General features: G+C 35.8%; 1 protein-coding gene across 2 annotated transcripts; it reads right to left on the bottom strand.

Moving 5' to 3' along the window:
- Nucleotides 1-1359: 1359 nt before the first annotated feature.
- LOC142237865 (sterol O-acyltransferase 1) lies at nt 1360-16516 on the bottom strand. Of its 2 annotated transcripts, XM_075309316.1 has the most exons (5): nt 16364-16516; nt 16158-16294; nt 8174-8735; nt 2756-2904; nt 1360-2586 (listed from the first exon to the last, which is right to left on the bottom strand). In XM_075309316.1, exons 2-5 carry the CDS (start codon nt 16219-16221, stop codon nt 1550-1552), a joined length of 1812 nt encoding a protein of 603 aa, XP_075165431.1. In that variant the 5' UTR covers nt 16222-16294; nt 16364-16516; the 3' UTR covers nt 1360-1549. The 2 variants fall into 2 exon arrangements, with proteins under 2 accessions (XP_075165431.1, XP_075165430.1); XM_075309315.1 differs by having other exon boundaries at nt 16158-16474.
- Nucleotides 16517-19423: the final 2907 nt, after the last annotated feature.

The raw sequence follows: 19423 nt of genomic DNA, 5'->3' as shown, positions 1-19423 counted from the left end.
CCTAGAAAAGTTGGCAGAAAATCCGCTTTTTTATCGACAAATTTTGTTCAGCGATGAGGCTCATTTCTGGTTGAATGGCTACGTAAATAAGCAAAATTGCCGCATTTGGAGTGAAGAGCAACCAGAAGCCGTTCAAGAACTGCCCATGCATCCCGAAAAATGCACTGTTTGGTGTGGTTTGTACGCTGGTGGAATCATTGGACCGTATTTTTTCAAAGATGCTGTTGGACGCAACGTTACGGTGAATGGCGATCGCTATCGTTCGATGCTAACAAACTTTTTGTTGCCAAAAATGGAAGAACTGAACTTGGTTGACATGTGGTTTCAACAAGATGGCGCTACATGCCACACAGCTCGCGATTCTATGGCCATTTTGAGGGAAAACTTCGGAGAACAATTCATCTCAAGAAATGGACCGGTAAGTTGGCCACCAAGATCATGCGATTTGACGCCTTTAGACTATTTTTTGTGGGGCTACGTCAAGTCTAAAGTCTACAGAAATAAGCCAGCAACTATTCCAGCTTTGGAAGACAACATTTCCGAAGAAATTCGGGCTATTCCGGCCGAAATGCTGGAAAAAGTTGCCCAAAATTGGACTTTCCGAATGGACCACCTAAGACGCAGCCGCGGTCAACATTTAAATGAAATTATCTTCAAAAAGTAAATGTCATGGACCAATCTAACGTTTCAAATAAAGAACCGATGAGATTTTGCAAATTTTATGCGTTTTTTTTTTTTAAAAAAGTTATCAAGCTCTTAACAAATCACCCTTTAGTTACCATAATGAGAAAAATGCAAAATAAAGGTGAGTATTAAGTTCGAATTTAGCCGCTAAAATTGCTAAAGTGAAAACTAAATCAGTAGGAAAATGCATGAAATTATACATATTTGTTGCAAATTTTATTATTACTTGATGGGGAAAAGCCCAAAGCAAGTTTTCACAAAGTTTGTATTTCTTAAAATGGATTATTAAAGAAAAGTAATCGAGAAAAAAAGACGTTTTTAGCGGCTAAACTCGAACTTAATACCCACCTTAAGGCGTAAGCGAATTTTAGCAGTCTGTTAATGTTTTTGGAACAATCTGGTTGGTTCAACAAAAGAAAATAATAGTGAAGGTTCAGTAGTTAAAACTAGAAGTGCCCATATGTAATAAGTACTTTTAGTTAAATGTGGTATCACAATGGACTGAATAGTCTAAGTGAGCCTGAAACTTAATCGGGCTGCCACTTTAACCTAACCTAACCTAAATCACCCAAGATTATCGCTTTCACATTTGGTAAATATATAGTAAATAGCTCTTGCATCAATTGGCGATGCTTATCAGACCTCCCTCGTATACATAAATAAAACACATTAAAGTTCGTATAAAAATGCAAATTCATTATTCAAATTCATGCGTACTAAACTAACTTAAACTAGAATACCATTTTGTCCATCTTACAATCAATTCACTGTAAATATTTATTTTTATCACAAAAGAGTAGGAAAGAAATATAGCAAAGAACTGGATCAAATATCCCTTCCATATAGAACTATTTTTGTTCAAGAATTACTTAATATAACAACTCCATAGATGAGGAATTAGCACATCAGACCAAGTATCGTATGAATCCTTGGGACAATTTTTACTGGCAAAATACTCCATGCTATATAAAGAGATCATCAAACAGTTGCCATAGATGAGCGAGAACCAAAGCATTATGTTTCCCACATTTTTAGGAACGAAGCGTGTTATAAAGATCATCAATACTCCTATAACACCAAAGAACACAAACATCACTGGGAAAAATACTTGTAGGGCATATCCTAGAACATATTCATGAAAGAGAGCTGATATGGTGAATACAGTCATGGAAGAGGCCAACTTTGAACCCTTAAAGACATGCAAATAGAAATCCTTGTAGATGTACTCATATAACCAATCGTGAACCACAACATTCCAATTGCGATAATAGGCCTCATAATTGCTTGCAGTCCACCAATCTCGATAGAACATACGATCGCCAAAACGTAATAGCTCTGCGGTGAAATTAAGCCATGAGTGGAGGATCAAATAGAATCCACAGAGATATATGATGATACAGGGCATAAGCATGCCAAATAATTTAATGATGATCGATCCGGCGCTCAATTCTTCTAAGCCAATGTTGCTAAAATGTACACGGATATGGCGTTCATGAATGTAACTATAAAGGAAAGTTACGGCTACCCCTTCAAGGAAACGGGCTATGGCAAACTTCCAACGTATAACAGCAGTTCGAGGATAGTTGTCACGGTACAGCAGTGTGGGAGCAAATAAATAATAGAAATATTTGCCAAATTCTGGTATGCCAGTGACACAGGAAGTAGCTGAATCATCATCTTTGTCTTCTGACTTCTGTTTGCCTTGTACCACCCGGGAGCTGATTGTCCTCACGAAACCATGCATTTTCATTAACATTCGTATACTCTCCAATAACAGTACACAAGCCGAGGCATATGGAAGATCCAATTTCAAACAGATTTTTGTAGGTAAATAGGTGAACATAACTTGACTGGCGATATATGAGATGAGGCAGGTATACGTCCATACACTTTGAAGCGTTCCTACAGGGAAACCGATAGCACATTTATAAAATTATTCACTTGATTATTAAAAGAATTGGTGAAATACACAAGAAAAGGAATATAATCACCTCAAACATGTAACATTTCGGTGATTATATATATATTTCTTCTCTGTCCAAATCGGAAGTACTTTCCGTAAATAACTTACCTTGTTTATTCAGTTTGGCTCTGACAGTGGCCCAGGTTTTGAGAGCATAGTATATGCTGCACACAAATGACATCTGGATCAACCATATTCCGAATACGTAATGAATTTTTCCAAAGCCTGCTTTGAAAGTTCCTAATCCTAATGTTACACTGCAAATAAAGATAGGGTAGATATTTATTTCGATGATTTTGAAATCAGGACACCTAAAGAAATTTGTTAATAGACATTGCAGTAATATTTGCTAAAACAGCAGAAAGTTGTAATGCTCAGAAGGAGCAGTCTGAGTCAACTCGTTTAGTATATCGATTACAATTAAATTCGGAGTCGTTTTAACGATGTCCGTCTGTCTGGGCGGTAGGAATATGGGCCCAGGAAGATAAGCCCCAAATCAAAACCGACATGAACCATGATCCGAAAAGTGGGACAATGCTTCATAATAAATATGAGCTCCAACAAAATGTAACGGAATCATGAAAATCAACCCCATCTGGCAACCCTAATATCAGTAATCCCAGAGAGAATAAAAAAACAAGAGGACGAAAATTTCTCTTCTACAAAAACAACAAATGTCAACCGTGTAGATGTCGCACAATGCCTGCAGCTTTGGTATTACCGACGTTGCGGTCGAAGCGCTGTTTTGATAAATTGTTTATAAAGGTATCGGCAGTTATAATTTCAAATTGTATGCCAAAAACTTTAATGGAATGAAAACATTTTTAAAACAGAAAATTTGTTACACAAAGTAGGTTCTAAATCCTATTTTCCTTACGTTTCGTAAGGTCGGCAGAGAACTGAACTGGGTGACGCCGACGCAAACTGTATGATATTTGAGAGAAGCGCCGATAAAAACTGCATGATATTAGAGAAATTTTCCTCATGACTACCACCTACTGATGCAGTTTCGCAGTTCACAGTTTCGTCCTCTTATCTTTTTATTCTCCCTGGTAACCACCGCTGAAAACGTTTTTTTGGCGTTTGGTAGAAACTGGGTTTGAATCCACAACCCTGTGTATGCAAGGCGGGCATGCAAACCATTGCACCAGGGTGCACAGTGCTTCGAAAGCGGCAAAAAGCCAAATTAGGGCTAATTTTCAGTTGAGACTGCGTAAAAAATGAATCCTAAATGTTGGAAAATTAAATATGTGTTACTGAGTACGAAAAGATATTAATTTTTGCTACGTCAGTAAATTGTGTGTTGTATGTTGCATTCATAGAGAAAATACTATATCCCCGATCGAACACCTGCAACTTATATCATATTACTTTTAATTACATCAACCTTTCGACTTTGTCTCTCTTATGGCCTTTGGTCGGGGTTTATATCCCATTGAATTCGGTCAACCTATCTTTGGACACCCCCGAGCGAAGTCCGGCTTCTTATGCCACGGATTTGCCATATACCTCTCCCTAAGAGAAACTCGTAAATTCCGGTCGAAGGCTGGCCACTTATATCACTTTGGAAACGCGTTAGCCCATTTTGGACTCTAACCATAGGTGAACGTTTAAACCACCAACTGAATACCTTCCACTTATGTCAGTTTAGGTTAGGTATAGTGGCAGCCCGATATTTCAGGCTCACATAGACTGTTCAGTTCCTTGTGATACCACAGTGGTGAACATCTCTCTTATCAATGACTGTTGCGCGATTCTATGTTCAGTTCAATGACAAGGGGTTAACGACATTACACATTGCGGTGAAAAAAATTATACAAGCATTGAAACACTCGGAAATATCATCAGCATCTCACTTAGGCTTGCCAGATGGCCGGGATTCGCCTGGGATTCTCCAGGAAGTGTCTCGAATCATTCTCCAAATTTGCCAAAAACCCCGGATTTGAAACTAAATCGCTTTAAAAAATATTTTTGGTTTTGGATTTTCATACTATTTCATTAACCCCCATTTTCATGAAGCTCCGTTAGTGCTACGTTAAGTAACGAACTTTTAAACCGTGATATCTACATATCTGTCATCTTGCGTATATATTCCATATGCCAGTTAGAAACTTAACTGCTAAAAATTTTTCCGTTAAAGTTAACCGGAGAAAAGATATTTCCATTTTTCTTTCTGTTAACTGCCAGTTAAAGCCTAACGGATCTACATGAAAATGGCCGTAAATAACATATCATCACTAACAGAAACAAATCAAATGACTATCAATGTCGTTCGAGTCATCAGCTGACACTTGAGTATTAAATGTAAAAAAATAACGTTTGTCTGTGAAATCAGTTCACGGTTAGTGTCCAACTCTATTCAAGTCTGTATTCCCTGACAACATTTCAAAATCGATTTTATTCCTATCACTACTCCTTAGTGAGATTATAACAATCGCCAACTGTGATGCGAATATAATAAAATTATGTAAATTTTGATTTAGAGATATATTTTTTTGTATCAAGTCCTCAAAGTACCACCAAGATGGCTAAAAAGGGAAAAATTAAAATTTTCGTCTGTTTTACACAGTTGCGCAAAAAACCCGTTACTTATTAAAATTTTTGTTTTTTTCTGTTTAATGGAAAACTAACAACAAATAAAAAACAAAATTAACAAGAGAAACAGAAATGAAATTCATAGATAAAATTTTTTATTACAAATCCTCAAAATGCCCTAAGGCGGCCAAAAAGGGAAAATTTTTCGAACTTTATTTTTTTTACAAACTTTTGCAAAAATAACGTTACTTTTTCAAAATTAGCAAAATTTTATAAAACTAACAACAAATACAAACCAAAATCAAAGAGAGAAATGAAATTCAGAGATATTATATATTATTACAAGTTCTCAAAATGCCACTAAGATGGACAAACAGGGAAACAATTGAAGTTTACCTGTTTTACAAACTTTTGCAAAAATAACGCTACTTTTTCAAAATTAGCCAAATTGTATTTTTGAGTTTAAAGCTGACATCAAATATAAGACAAATTTGTTTTATATGAGTTTTATAATGAGTCGAAATTTAAAAAAAAATATACGGCAGTAAGTTCGGCCAGGCCGAATCTAATGTACCCTCCACCATGGATTGCGTAGAAACTTCTACGAAAGACTGTCATCCACAATCGAATTACGGGCATGCTTAGATCGACTCAGAATTTCACCACGACCCAGAATATATATACTTAATGGGGTCTTAGAGCAATATTTCGATGTGTTACAAACGGAATGACAAAGTTAATATACTCCCATCCTATGGTGGAGGGTATAACAATGAAAAGGTTATAATTTTTTCCATAGTCGAGAGGACCAATATTAGAGGCCTGTCAGTAGAGTTCCCGTCCACCTAGAGTCTCAAAATTTAGCTCGCTACTTGGTTAATATCTAGGCTCTAACCATACAAAAATTCAAAGAGTGATCCTTAACCGTTCCCAAATGAGGGACATTTTGCTATTTGTGTTATCCTTTTATGCAATCAGATATTTGATCCCTTTGTATGGGAGTTACGTGAAGGACTGGTCCGATCGGAACCAAACTTCGCATTTGTCTTAGTTTTGAACATTAACAAGGTCCTGTAAAGTTTCGCTTTCCTACGATGCCTCCTTCTATATTTGTCCATTCCTTGTATTGGATCGAAGCACTGTCCCATACAAGGAATATTCGCCTGTTCGCCTTAGTCTACTTTGGACTCTGTCCACAGAAGAAAGTCTTAGACCACGGCTGAAGGCCAGCCACTTATACTACTTTGGAATTGCGTTAACCCACTTCGGACTCTTTCCATAGGAAAAGGTTTTAATTCCGAAGGCCGGCCACTTATGAGAATTTGGAATATCGTTAGAGCTTGAACACACTGGAGAGGACAGCCTGCAGGCATACTGAGATTCTGGCCGGGCAGTATAGAGAGACGGACCATATGGCCACGGAGCATGTTTATCATAACAAACCGATATACATTATACCAAGTATAGAGGAGTGGGAAGACAGGAGGATACCCTTCGGAACCCTGAACATGTATACGGACAGGTTAAAGATGGAGGAAAGAACGGGCAGCGGAATGTATTGCAGTGAACTAGAAATAAGGGAGTCTTACACGCTGGATAGTGATTGCAGTATTTTTTCTGCGATCACAAAGGCTGCTGAGTCGCTGTTGATGAGGCCGTTATTCAGAAGCGATATCAGCTTCTTCATCGACAGTCAAGCAGCTATGTTATAAAGGCATTGTGCAGTGCTGACATAAGGTCTAGGGTAGTCAGCCGCTGTCGTAGAGAACTCAAGGTTCTCACTGAACAGCATAATATAACTCTGTGCTGGGTACCTGGGCACTATGGGATAATAGGAAATGAGAAAGCGGATGTGCTGGCTAAGGAGGGCGCTCGTGGAACGAATAATGTCCTAGCGTACGTTTTTCCTCCACTGTCTTCTTATCATTACAGGATAGAGGTACAATATGACGAACTATGGCGAAGACGCTGGGTTTATTCGGTTGGTTGCGAGCAAACCAAGTTGATATGGGACGAAAAGAAACGTAGGAACTGCGAAATTTTGATGTCGATGAACAGAGAAGAATTGCGGCCACTGATTGGTATCATAACAGGACATAGCACAATTGGGAAACACATGGTAAGAATAGGACTTAAAGGCGATGATATCTGTAGATGGTGCCTGGATCCGGAAGTTACGGAGGACTCGTACCAACTCCTGTGCCAGTGTCCAGCTTCATCCTTTAGAAGAAACAAGATACTGGGCTCCTTTTTCTTTCAGGCTCTCACTGATCTGTGGGAGTGCAGCTTAAGGGACATACTTGCATCCATCAGGGCCTCTGGTTGGTTGTTCTGAGATTTCTTTCAAAGAGAACGAGCAGGATGAAGCTCTGGGACAAAACGGACCGCATCGGAAGGAAGAAGATGGAAAGATCACATCGAGGAATCACAATGGACCTATAATGGTCTAAGTGGACATCAATCTCAACACAAAAATTGATGTCATCTTCTACAACCTAACCTCACCTAGTCTACTTGCACTCTGTCCATAAGAGAAAGTCCTAAATCACGGCCGAAGGCAGTCATCCTTGTAAAATCTGTTTCAATATAATTTAGATGATATTAAATATTATGCAACCTAAATTTTAGGATGTGCAATTTACAGAATATTAAGGATATATTTCTTTAAAATAATGACATTTTAATTAAAATAAAGATTATAATCTTTGCTTCAAATTTTTTATTAAATTTAGGACACAGATTTTGGAGATTTGCGTCCCTCCGTTAAGGTCGTATGTATTTGAACTAAGACAAAATTTCCTTAATTTAACTGAAATATTGAATCTTTAGATTTAAGATAAAAATTTTCCAAATGTAGGCTATGATTTGTTTTAAGGATTTAGCATCTTTGGTTTTCAGCAGACCAAAAATTTGCCGAACCAAATTCGTAAACTATACGGCATTTTTTCTTTGTTTATAATTACCCAATTTTATTTTTTTTTTTACACTCACCTTCCTTTAACGAAATAGTCGTATGTGATGTTATTGAGGAGGAAGATTAAAAATATTATATAAAATATATGATATATTGTTTTCATATGATCCACCTCTAATAGAGCTGTCAAGTACGATTCCCGAGCAAGAAAGATTTTATCGGGTAGTGTTCGTAGTCGTCCCTTTTTTAGTTTGTCTTGGATTTTAGATATTGGTTGATTTGATATTTTAGAGGATTCTATCGAGTTCTCATTTCCTCTTTGTTCTTCATTATTAATTTCAGTCGTGGTATCACAAGATTCTAGTTTCTGTGATGATAATGTTTCTGTGTCAGTCGATGGTGAAGAAGTTTTTAAATGCACACGATTACTCCAAGTGTTTGATTTATTTTCTTTCTCTGGTTTGGCAAAATTCCGAAATTCATGGGCTTGTAACTCTTGTTGACGAAGTCCTTCCATGACCTCGTCTATCATAGCGGACATACGTTTCTGTACATCACGCAATATTGTGGATTGTAATGCTTCCAGTTTGTTGCGCACGAAATGTAATTCCATATTTTGATCGGTTAAGGCACTTGATTCTAAAATAAAGTTGATGAGAAGAAGAAAAAACAAATTAGACGAATTTGGCCCAAACAAAATATTGTTTGTATTGTTCAAACATATTATGTTTCAACTTAGGCATACGCTGGTAGCAAAAAATTTTAATGACATTTTCTTTGTGTATATATATTTTTAAGGCGCCAATTGGTTACTTCCATTATTTTACTTGCAGCTTACTCTCTAGGTCTCTCTTGCATACACAAGGTCGTGGGTTCGATTCCTGCTACGACCGGACACCAAAAAGTTTTTCAGCGGTGGATTATCCCACCTCAGTAATGCTGGTGACATTTCTGAAGGTTTCAAAACTTTTCTAAGTGGTTTCACTGGAATGTGGAACGCCGTTCGGACTCGGCTATAAAAAGGAGGTCCCTTGTCATTGAGCTTGACATGGAATCGGGCAGCACTCAGTGATAAGAGAGAAGTTCACCACTGTGGTATCACAATGGACTGAATAGTCTAAGTGAGCCTGATACAACGGGCTGCCACATAACCTAACCTAACCTTGTAAACACATGTATGTTTATAGGCTATTTCTAAATTAATATATGTTTGCATCCAAGCATATTATATTTACAAACATTTTATGTCCCAAACATAATATGAACATTATATGCTTGCACTTAAAAATATTATGTTAAACAATTTGAGTTCCAAACATATAATTTTTACACCCAAACATATGAAAAACAGTCGTTTTCGTCCGTGTAGATGTAAAATATCCATATGAAAAAAATTTTAAATTTATTTCTATAGAAAATTTTGTGAACATTTTACTTTTGTGGAAATTTTGTAAAAATTATATTTCTATAGAAAATTTTGTCAACATTTTATTACTATAGAAAAGTTTGTCTAAATTTTATTTCTATAGAAAATTTTGTCAATATTTTACTTCTATCAAAATTTTGTCAACATTTTATTTCTATAGAAAAATTTGTCAAAATTTTATTTCTATAGAAAATTTTGTCTACAGTTTATTTTTATAAAAAATTGTCAAATTTTTCTTTCTATTTATGAAGTACCTCTTAGTTAGAGAGGAATATTTTGCAAATTCTGCAAATTCAGTAAAAAAAAATTACTATTTTTGGTAGGATTGTACCGTGCTAGAGACCCTTCAAGCTTTCCTGAAGGTTTCAAGAACTTTTCATCAAGTTTCAAAATGTCGGGCAAGGGTGAGGTTTCACTCCCCGTCTAAATATCAAAAAATTAGGTTCCCTATATTAATTAATAACCTCTGTCCAAATTCCTTTGTATATTTCAAGTAAATCTGAGAATTTAAAAATTTCCATTATACATATACTATTCGGAATTTGGTCTAGTGGTCACCCCTAACGTTACCTAAAATTTCCTAAAAATTTCAAGCAAATCGCGGAACTTAAGCCCAATTAAGGCCAAAAAGTCGGACAAGGAGGAAGTCCTCCTCCCTGTCCATATATCAAAAAATCAAGTATTCCATATTAATTTCATAGCTTCTCCCCACACCCACTGTAAATTTCAAGTAAATCGGAAAAGTTTATTCTTTTCTCTGTATTTTACGGAACAGTCGGGCAAATGGGAGGTTCCCTCCGCCGATCAAATATCAGGTATCCCATATTAATTTCATCTCCGTAAACATCTAGTAAATCGGAGAAGTTTCCTCAAAAAACTAAATATTTCAAATTAACCGCACACCGAATAAAATCTGTTGTAAAACTGATGCTAAAACAAGTAAGTAAAATAGAAAGTCGGGCGGGGCCGACTATATCATACCCTAAACCACCATTACAGAATTAGTAATCATAAACATTTGTGGGGTAACATATAGGTCTGGGAGATAAACCGCAGTTGCATATTTAAGAAAATTAAGGGGTACATGTCTATGGGTGCTTTGTGTCAATCTGACTATAGCTCATAGTCAATATTGCCAGGGAAAATGTTCGGTTTACCCTACAAGGACAAAAAAGTTCCCTACTTTCCCATACATTCCCAAACAATTTTCCCTACTATATTTTTCGTTAAATTTAAAAAATTTTACAAAAAAAAAGGTTCTAAGTACTTTATTATCATAAAACATGAATATGCAACGTATATAACTGAGAATATAAATTTGTATTACCACCACGGTTGCCACAGTTAGTAGAATTCTACCCAAATTAGTATTTGTTTTTTGTTAAATCTCTATAAAAATAAAATTTTGGAAAAAGTTTCTATAAATAAATTTTTGTGAGAAATTTTTCTATAGAAATAAAATTTTGACAATAAATTCTATAGCAATAAAATTTTGAGAAAAAATTCCACAGAAATAAAATTTTGAGAAAATTTTTTATAGAAATAATATTTTGAAAAAAATTTCTATAGAAATACAATTTCGACAAAATGTTCTATACAAATAAAATGTTGACAAAATTTTCTACAGGAATAAAGTTTACCACAAATTGTTAAAGATCAAGCCTTGCCGGCTTCTAATTTCCTCCTCTAGAGCCATCAAAATGTAAAAATTATTACAAATTGTGTTGAGTGAAAATGTCCTACATTGTGGTCCTAGCTAGGTCCTTACAAGACGCTAAATATTAGAAAAACCCTGCATATAGGGAATTTCCCCTACTTCCAGCAACACTGGCTGTGTTGATATTGCGCCTACGGAGTTAGTATGCCACTAATATTGAGCCCATTATTAAAAAAGAGAAAATCGTTAAATTAGTGTGGGTAATAAATACAAATTTGTAAAAATTCTTATGTAGAGCTACAAGTACGTATAAGTACGATTGGCTAGTACATCAAAATTTGAAATTTGAGTAACGTTGGTTAATAAATAAGAGTACTATGGCCAAATTTGTGAAAATCGAGCGATGCATATATATGGAAGCTATATCTAAATCTAAACCAATTTGCATAATATTTTGCGGGTTTGATCAATACCACAAAAGGTTACCTTGTGCAAGATTTGAGCAAGATCAGTTACGAAATGAGGCCTGTATGGTCAAACATAAAGTTATTAGGGGAGGATTTTTCAAAATCGGGCGATACATATATGGGAGCTATATCTAAATTTGAACCGATTTCGATGCAATTTTGCACATATAGTTAGTACTATAGAGGACTGGATCTAGCCAACTTTTAGTAAGATCGGTTAATAAATAAGGGTTCTATGGCCAAATTTTGGAAAATCGGGCTATACATATATATGGGAGCTATATCTAAATCCGAACCGATTTCGATGATTTTTTGCACATATAGTTAGTGCTATAGAAGACTACATTTAGCCAAATTTGGGTAAGATCAGTTGATAAATAAGGGTTTTATGGCCAATTTTAGAAAAATCGGGCGGTACATATATATGGGAGCTATAGCTAAATCTGAACCGATTTCGATGATTTTTTTCACATATAGTTAGTGCTATAGAAGATTATATTTAGCCAACTTTGAGTACGATCGGTTGATAAATAAAGGTTTTGTGGCCAAATTTGGGAAAATCAGGCGATACATATATATGAGAGCTATATCTAAATCTGAACCGATTTGGATGCAATTTTGCAGACTTGAAGGGCGATGGAAAAGATTACATTTTGCCAAATTTGGTGATCCGTTTGAAAAAACGCGCAACGTGACCCCATTTGTCGAAATCGGGCGATACATATATATGGGAGCTATATCTAAATTTGATTCGATTTCTTCCAAATTCAATAGCGTTCGTCCTTGTGCCCAAAAAACTCCTTGTACCAAATTTCATCAAAATCGGTTAATAATTGCGACCGGAATCCTGTGAACAACAAATACATGGACAGACGGACGGACGGACACCAAGCGCTAGATCGACTCAGGAGGTGATTCTGAGTCGATCGGTATATATTTTATGGGGTCTAAAATCAATATTTCTGGTAGGCACATTTTTTGGCCTATCAAACTTATTATACCCTGACCACTATGTGGTTCAGGGTATAATAATTGGATCAATTAATTTCGTGATTGAATCAGAAAATTTTTTTTGTGTGTTAGTACTATAGAGGACTGGATCTAGCCAACTTTTAGTAAGATCGGTTGATAAATAAGGGTTTTTTGGCCAAATTTAGAAAAATCGGGCGGAACATATATTGGGAGCTATAGCTAAATCTGAACCGATTTCGATGATTTTTTGCACATATAGTTAGGGCTATAGAAGATTACATTTAGCCAACTTTGAGTAAGATCGGTCGATAAATAAAGGTTTTGTGGCCAAATTTGGGAAAATCGGGCGATACATATATATGAGAGCTATATCTAAATCTGAACCGATTTGGATGAAATTTTGCAGACTAGAAGGGCGATGGAAAAGATTAGCTTTTATCAAATTTGGTGACGATCCGTTTGAAAAAAAGCGCAACGTGACCCCATTTGTCGAAATCGGGCGATACATATATATGGAAGCTATATCTAAATTTGATCAGATTTCTTCCAAATTCAATAGCGTTCGTCCTTGTGCCCAAAAAACTCCCTGTACCAAATTTTATCAAAATCGGTTAATAATTGCGAGCGGAATCCTGTGAACAACAAATACAGGGACAGACGGACGGACGGACAACAAGCGCTAGATCGACTCAGGAGGTGATTCTGAGTCGATCGGTATATATTTTATGGGGTCTAAAATCAATATTTCTGGTAGGCACATTTTTTGACCGATCTAACTTATTATACCCTCACCACTATGTGGTTTAGGGTATAATGAACTAATATTTATTGCCAAAATTTTATTTTGTTTTAGTTTATTTTTAAAATTTTGTAAGAGATTTTCCCCCAGCCCAACGATTTTTTCTTTATTCCAAGTATGTCTCAAAAATTTTATGAACTATGAATTATGAATTTCAATGATATACAAATTGGTTCAATTTTAACTAAAACAGAAGCAGTTTTTCGTACATTTCTCAAAAATAGTAAGAATGAACTACAGCGTGGTTAAAATGGGAATGATCTGGCGCCTAAGATCTTTTATACCCACCACCATAGAATGGTGACGGGGGTATAATAAGTTTGTCATTCCGTTTGTAACATATCGAGATATCGATTTCCGACTATATAAAGTATATATATATTCTTGATCAGGGAGAAATTCTAAGACGATATAAGCATGTCCGTCTGTCTGTTGTAATCACGCTACAGCCTTCAATAATGACGCTATCGTCCAGAAATTTGGCACAGATTCGTCTTTTGTTTGCAGGCAGGTCAAGTTCGATGATAGGCTATATCGGTCAAAGTTTTGATATAGTCCCCATATAAACCCACCTCCGATTTGTGATTTTGGGCTTATAAAAACTGTAGTTTTTATCCAATTTGCCTGAAATTGGAAATCTAGAGGTATTTAAGGACTATCAAAAAGTGTACCGATAATGGTGCCTATCGGTCCATATTTTGGTATAGCCCCCATATGGACCGATTTCCCGATTTTATTCTTGGACGTCTAGAAAGATTATTTTCTATCCGATTTGCCTGAAATTTGAAATCTAGAGGTATTCTAGGACCATAAAGACGTGTGTCGACAATGGTGATTATCGGACCATGTTTTGATATAGCCCCCATATAAACCGATCTCCCGATTTTATTTCTTGGTCTTATAGAATCCGTAATTTTTACCCAATTTGCCTCAAATCGGAAATCTAGAGGTATTCTAGGACCTTAAGGAGGTGGGCCGAAAATGGTGATTATCGGTCCATGTTTTGATATAGCCCCCATATAGACCGATCTCCCGATTTTACTTCTTGGGCTTCTAGAATCCGTAGTTTTTATCAAATTTGCCTGAAATTGGAAATCTAGAGGTATTCTAGGACCATAAAGGGGTGTGCCGAATATATTGAGTATCGGTACAGTTTTTGATATAGCCCCCTTATAAATCGGCCCTCCGATTTGGGGTCTAGGTTCTAGAACTACAATTAAATGTGCTGAATACCGTGTGTATCCTTCCATGTTTTGGTATAGCCCCCATTACACCGAACTCCCGATTTAACTCCTAGGGTTTCTAGTAGTTTTTATCCGATTTGCCACAAATTGAAAATATACTGGCAGTTTAGACCCATAACAAAGTTTATATGATTTACTTTTATCGTTCCATTTGGTAAGGCCTCCATATAGACCGATTTCACTTATTGAGGGTAGGTTAGGTTAGGTTATGTGGCAGCCCGATGTATCAGGCTCATTTAGACTATTCAGTCCATTGTGATACCAAAGTGGTGAACTTCTCTCTTATCACTGAGTGCTGCCCGATTCCATGTTAAGCTCAATGGCAAGGGACCTCCTTTTTATAGCCGAGTCCGAACGGCGTTCCACATTCCAGTGAAACCACTTAGAGAAGCTTTGAAACCCTCAGAAATGTCACCAGCATTACTGAGGTGGGATAATCCACCGCTGAAAAACTTTTTGGTGTTCGGTCGTAGCAGGAATCGAACCCACGACCTTGTGTATGCAAGGCGGGCATGCTAACCATTGCACCACGGTGGCTCCCGTGAGAGTATAGAAGGTGCACTGATTATGAAAATTGCTTGAAACTGAATGCAAAATTTCCATATTTTAATTCTCGCAGTCATTTAAATAATTGGGATGAAAATCCACAGATTACAGATTTCAAATCAAGGCGTTATTTCATAATTTTCTTGCACTTACAAGAGATGTTTATGATTCCTCTAAAACTCAAATAAAAAATGGTTCTAATAAATTCAGAATCTGACCTAGTCTTCATAGGTAAAATCTTTACATTTATCTGTGGGAAGCGTACTGGTTGAACTGATCTGCTTGGGAAAATATCTGTCATCAAACCTCCCTGAAATTTTCAAAGGAAATTATAATATTTGATTCATGGTGGTGGGTATTTAAGATTCGGCCAGGCCGAACTTACTACTGTATATACTTGTTTCTTAGTTCATTTTTTCTTTTCGAGAAAGATGCATTTCGTAAATGGTAAATAAAAACCCAAAAATGTCGGAAAATTTTCGTTAATTTAATGAATCTCAAAATTTGGAATACAATTTAGTTCGATTTTCGCACGAGATAGTTAACTTTTCCTGTAATGTAGTTTAATTTTTTTCTGTGCAAATAAAATATTCGTTTTTAGGGATATTATAGGGAAAGGATAAAGAACCTATTTTGGGTTTTCGAAAATAATTCAGGTCAATTTTTCAAATTATTGTCCACTAGAGCTTTAAGTACAAAAATATTATCGAACATACAAACTGTTATTTTTAGCAGATTATTTATGAGTGTATGAGAAATAAAGGCATATAAGTACATTCAGTAAAAAACTTCTCTTCTTAAAAACTATAATTGCCTATGAGAAAAAGAAAAGGGTGTTTTCTGAGTTTCGTATATTCGACATTTATCACCTTTTTATTGTCCTCTAATGCAAATGAATTTAGAACTTTCTTTGCTAGCAAAGAGAGTACATGTACTAAATTTTTACTTACCATTTTGGGGGTTCTTTTCTGATGAATTGATCTTTCGATCAGGACTTATTAATTTTTCCACCATATTAGAGGGTTATTTATGTCCAAATTCATAGGAAATAAATATTTAACACGATTTTTTTTTTCAATTCTGGTATCTATTTTATTAAAATATATTTTTAATAGCTTTTGTTTTTTTTATTGATCAACTTTGTATTCCAGTTTACCGTTTTCTTTAGTTTTTAGACGTCCGCTCTCTTTGAAAATTCAAATCAAATTGATGTGTTTTGGTGGCGTAAAATGCAGTAAATATTGCTTAAGTTGATCGTTTGCTTCCCAGGCGGTCACTGTTCGGTTCCCCACAGCTACGTCACTCCACATTCATAGACTCCATTGTGTTTGTTTGCCTTATTCGAAATTTTTGTTGGGTTCGCTGATAGTGTGATACACATTTGTTCTTTTGGGTAGTCTTGAAAGGAGCGAGATAATGAGGGTGATGCTCAGTTATTAGTGCAATGTAATTGTGGTGGGGGGGACTTTGGTATAGTGAGAATCAAAAGTTAACTAGTACTAGTTCGTTCTGTCTCAGATATAAAATATTGGATTTAAGAAATTAATAGAATTAATTAATTTTTAAATGGGAACGGTAATACATGCAATTGCAAACTTTTATAGATTCGATTATAAAATTAATTGAACTAAGTATATCTGTAATTCAATTTTCAGTAATCTTAGATTTTTTATAAAATTTGTTAAATATTTAATTTTACACGGAAAAAAATTATTTCTTATTCATTGATAAAATTAATTGATCCAATTAATTGTTTTATTGAAATGGTTTTAAGAAAATTATAGTTATAGCCACAGAATTAATTAGAAATTCAAAATATAATTGCCTAAAAAATTACTTGATTTATTCGATAATTTCCATAATGTTTTTAATTGATTTGATTTGAAACTCAATTAACTGTTTCAAATATTTCTACCCTTCACCACTACTGTGGTACAGGGTATAATAAGTTTGTGCATTTGTATGTAACGCCAAGAAGGAAAAGTCTGAGACCCATTGTTTAGTATACCGATCGTTTTAGAATTAAATTCTGAGTCGATTTAGCGATGTCCGTCCGTCTGTCTGTCTGTATATGTAATTTTTTTCTAATTTTGCTCCAGAACATGAAAGCCAAAGTCTGTTACTCCTTTGTAATCAGTTTGAACCACATACTCGTATGCATTCGTGTAATCTTTATTATATGTGGACGTTCAAATTATATACATTCGAGATTAATATTGTAGCATCAGATTGTTATGCCTTTTACCAATCTGATACTAATCTCAATGAAAATGTACTAATATATAAATATTGGTCCTGAAAAACATATTTACGTGATATTAAAGATTACGCATCCTGAATTTAAGGATGCGCAATTTACGCACTATTCAAGAGAAATTTCTTTAAAATAATGACATTTTAATTAAAAGAAAGTTTATAATCTTTGCTTCAAAAAATGTTTTCATTAAATTTAAGGCACACATTTTGAAAATTTGCATCCCTTCATTAAAGTTGCATGTCTTTAAACTAAGGCAAATTTTCCTTAAAGTAAAGAAACACATTTTTGATTTAAAGAAATCGTCCTTAAATTAACTGATATATTGAATCTTTCGATTTAAGATAAAAATGCTTCAAATATAGGCTAAGACTTATTTTGATGATTTTGCATCTTTGGTTTAAAGTTTTTTTTTTGGGAATTAAGAAAATATTTTTACTTCGAAGTATCCGTCATAATTTGGATGTTTAAACTGGCATTTATTTGTACGTGAATAGCTTTATTAATATACCGGAAAAATAGAATGCAAATAATCAAAGAGATCTGTATCCTAATTTTAATTTTATAGATCCTAGATTTAAAGCCAGATGGGTCGCAATAATTTCCTTATTTTAAAGAACCCGCATCTTTGGCTCGGAATCAATACCAAAATCCTTAAAGGAAGGTCAAAATCTTGGGATCCAAGTAAACTTTTTTTGAGTGTAGGCTGTACACTGGGTAGATTAAACCTTGACGTTAGTAAAGGGTGATACGGTCAAAATTTGGTCAATATAAACTTGACGTATTTCTTTAAATTTTGCATTTAAAAAACCTGAACACCCCTCATTTTGAAGGTGTTTGTGTGTAGAATGTTGCTGCTAGTTTGATTTTGGAATTCACTCTTCAGTTGTCAAAATGCCGTCCAAGCGGGAAGAGGAGCGTATTAAAATTTTGCTCTCGCATCGCGAAAATCCGAGCTACTCGCAAATCAACCGTTACAAATGTAATTAAAGTGTTTGGGGAACGTTTGTCGACAGCCAGGAAGTCCGGATCGGGGGGAAATCGAAAACCGGAAGCCGCTGAGACGACAAAGAGAGTTGCCGGTAGTTTCAAGCTAAACCCTAACCTCTCTCTCCGAGATGCCGCCAATAAGCTGGGTGTATAACCGTGCATCGAGCCAAAAAACGAGCCGGACTATCGACTTACAAGAAGGTAGTGACTCCAAATCGCGATGATAAACAAAATACGACGGCCAAAGCGCGATCCCGGAGGCTGTACACGACGATGCTGACGAAGTTTGACTGCGTGGTAATGGACGACGAAACCTACGTCAAAGCCGACTACAAGCAGCTGCCGGGACAGGAGTTTTATACGGCAAAAGGAAGGGGAAAGGTAGCAGATATTTTCAAGCACATAAAACTGTCAAAGTTCGCAAAGAAATATCTGGATTGGCAAGCCATCTGTACCTGTGGCTTGAAAAGCAGCATTTTCATAGCTTCCGGGACTGTCAACCAAGAAATTTACGTGAAAGAGTGTTTGAATAAACGTCTGCTGCCTTTCCTGAAGAAACACGGCTGTTCCGTACTGTTTTGGCCGGATTTGGCATTTTGCCATTACGGTAAAAAGGCCATGGAGTGGTACGCCGTCAACAACGTGCAGGTGGTTCCCAAGGACAAGAAGCCTCCCAACACGCCTGAGCTCCGCCCAATTGAGAAATACTGGGCTATTGTCAAGCGGAACCTAAAGAAGACCAAAAAAACTGCTAAGGACGAGCAGCAGTTCAAGGCAAACTGGCTTTCTGCGGCGAAGAATGTGGACAAGGTGGCTGTACAAAATCTGATGGCAGGTGTCAAGCGTGAGGCCCGGCAATTCGGATTTGGAAAAGCGAAAGCCTAACTGAATATTTTTCCTGAATTTTATACTAATTGAACTTGAAAAAGAAATTTAATTTGATTTTTTAAATAAACGATTTCACCGATTTAC

Source organism: Haematobia irritans, chromosome 5 (genome assembly GCF_050003625.1).
Source record: "Haematobia irritans isolate KBUSLIRL chromosome 5, ASM5000362v1, whole genome shotgun sequence".
Lineage (NCBI taxonomy): Eukaryota > Metazoa > Arthropoda > Insecta > Diptera > Muscidae > Haematobia > Haematobia irritans.
Note: the sequence above shows the minus strand (reverse complement) of the source record. Positions and strands in the feature narration are given on the sequence as shown.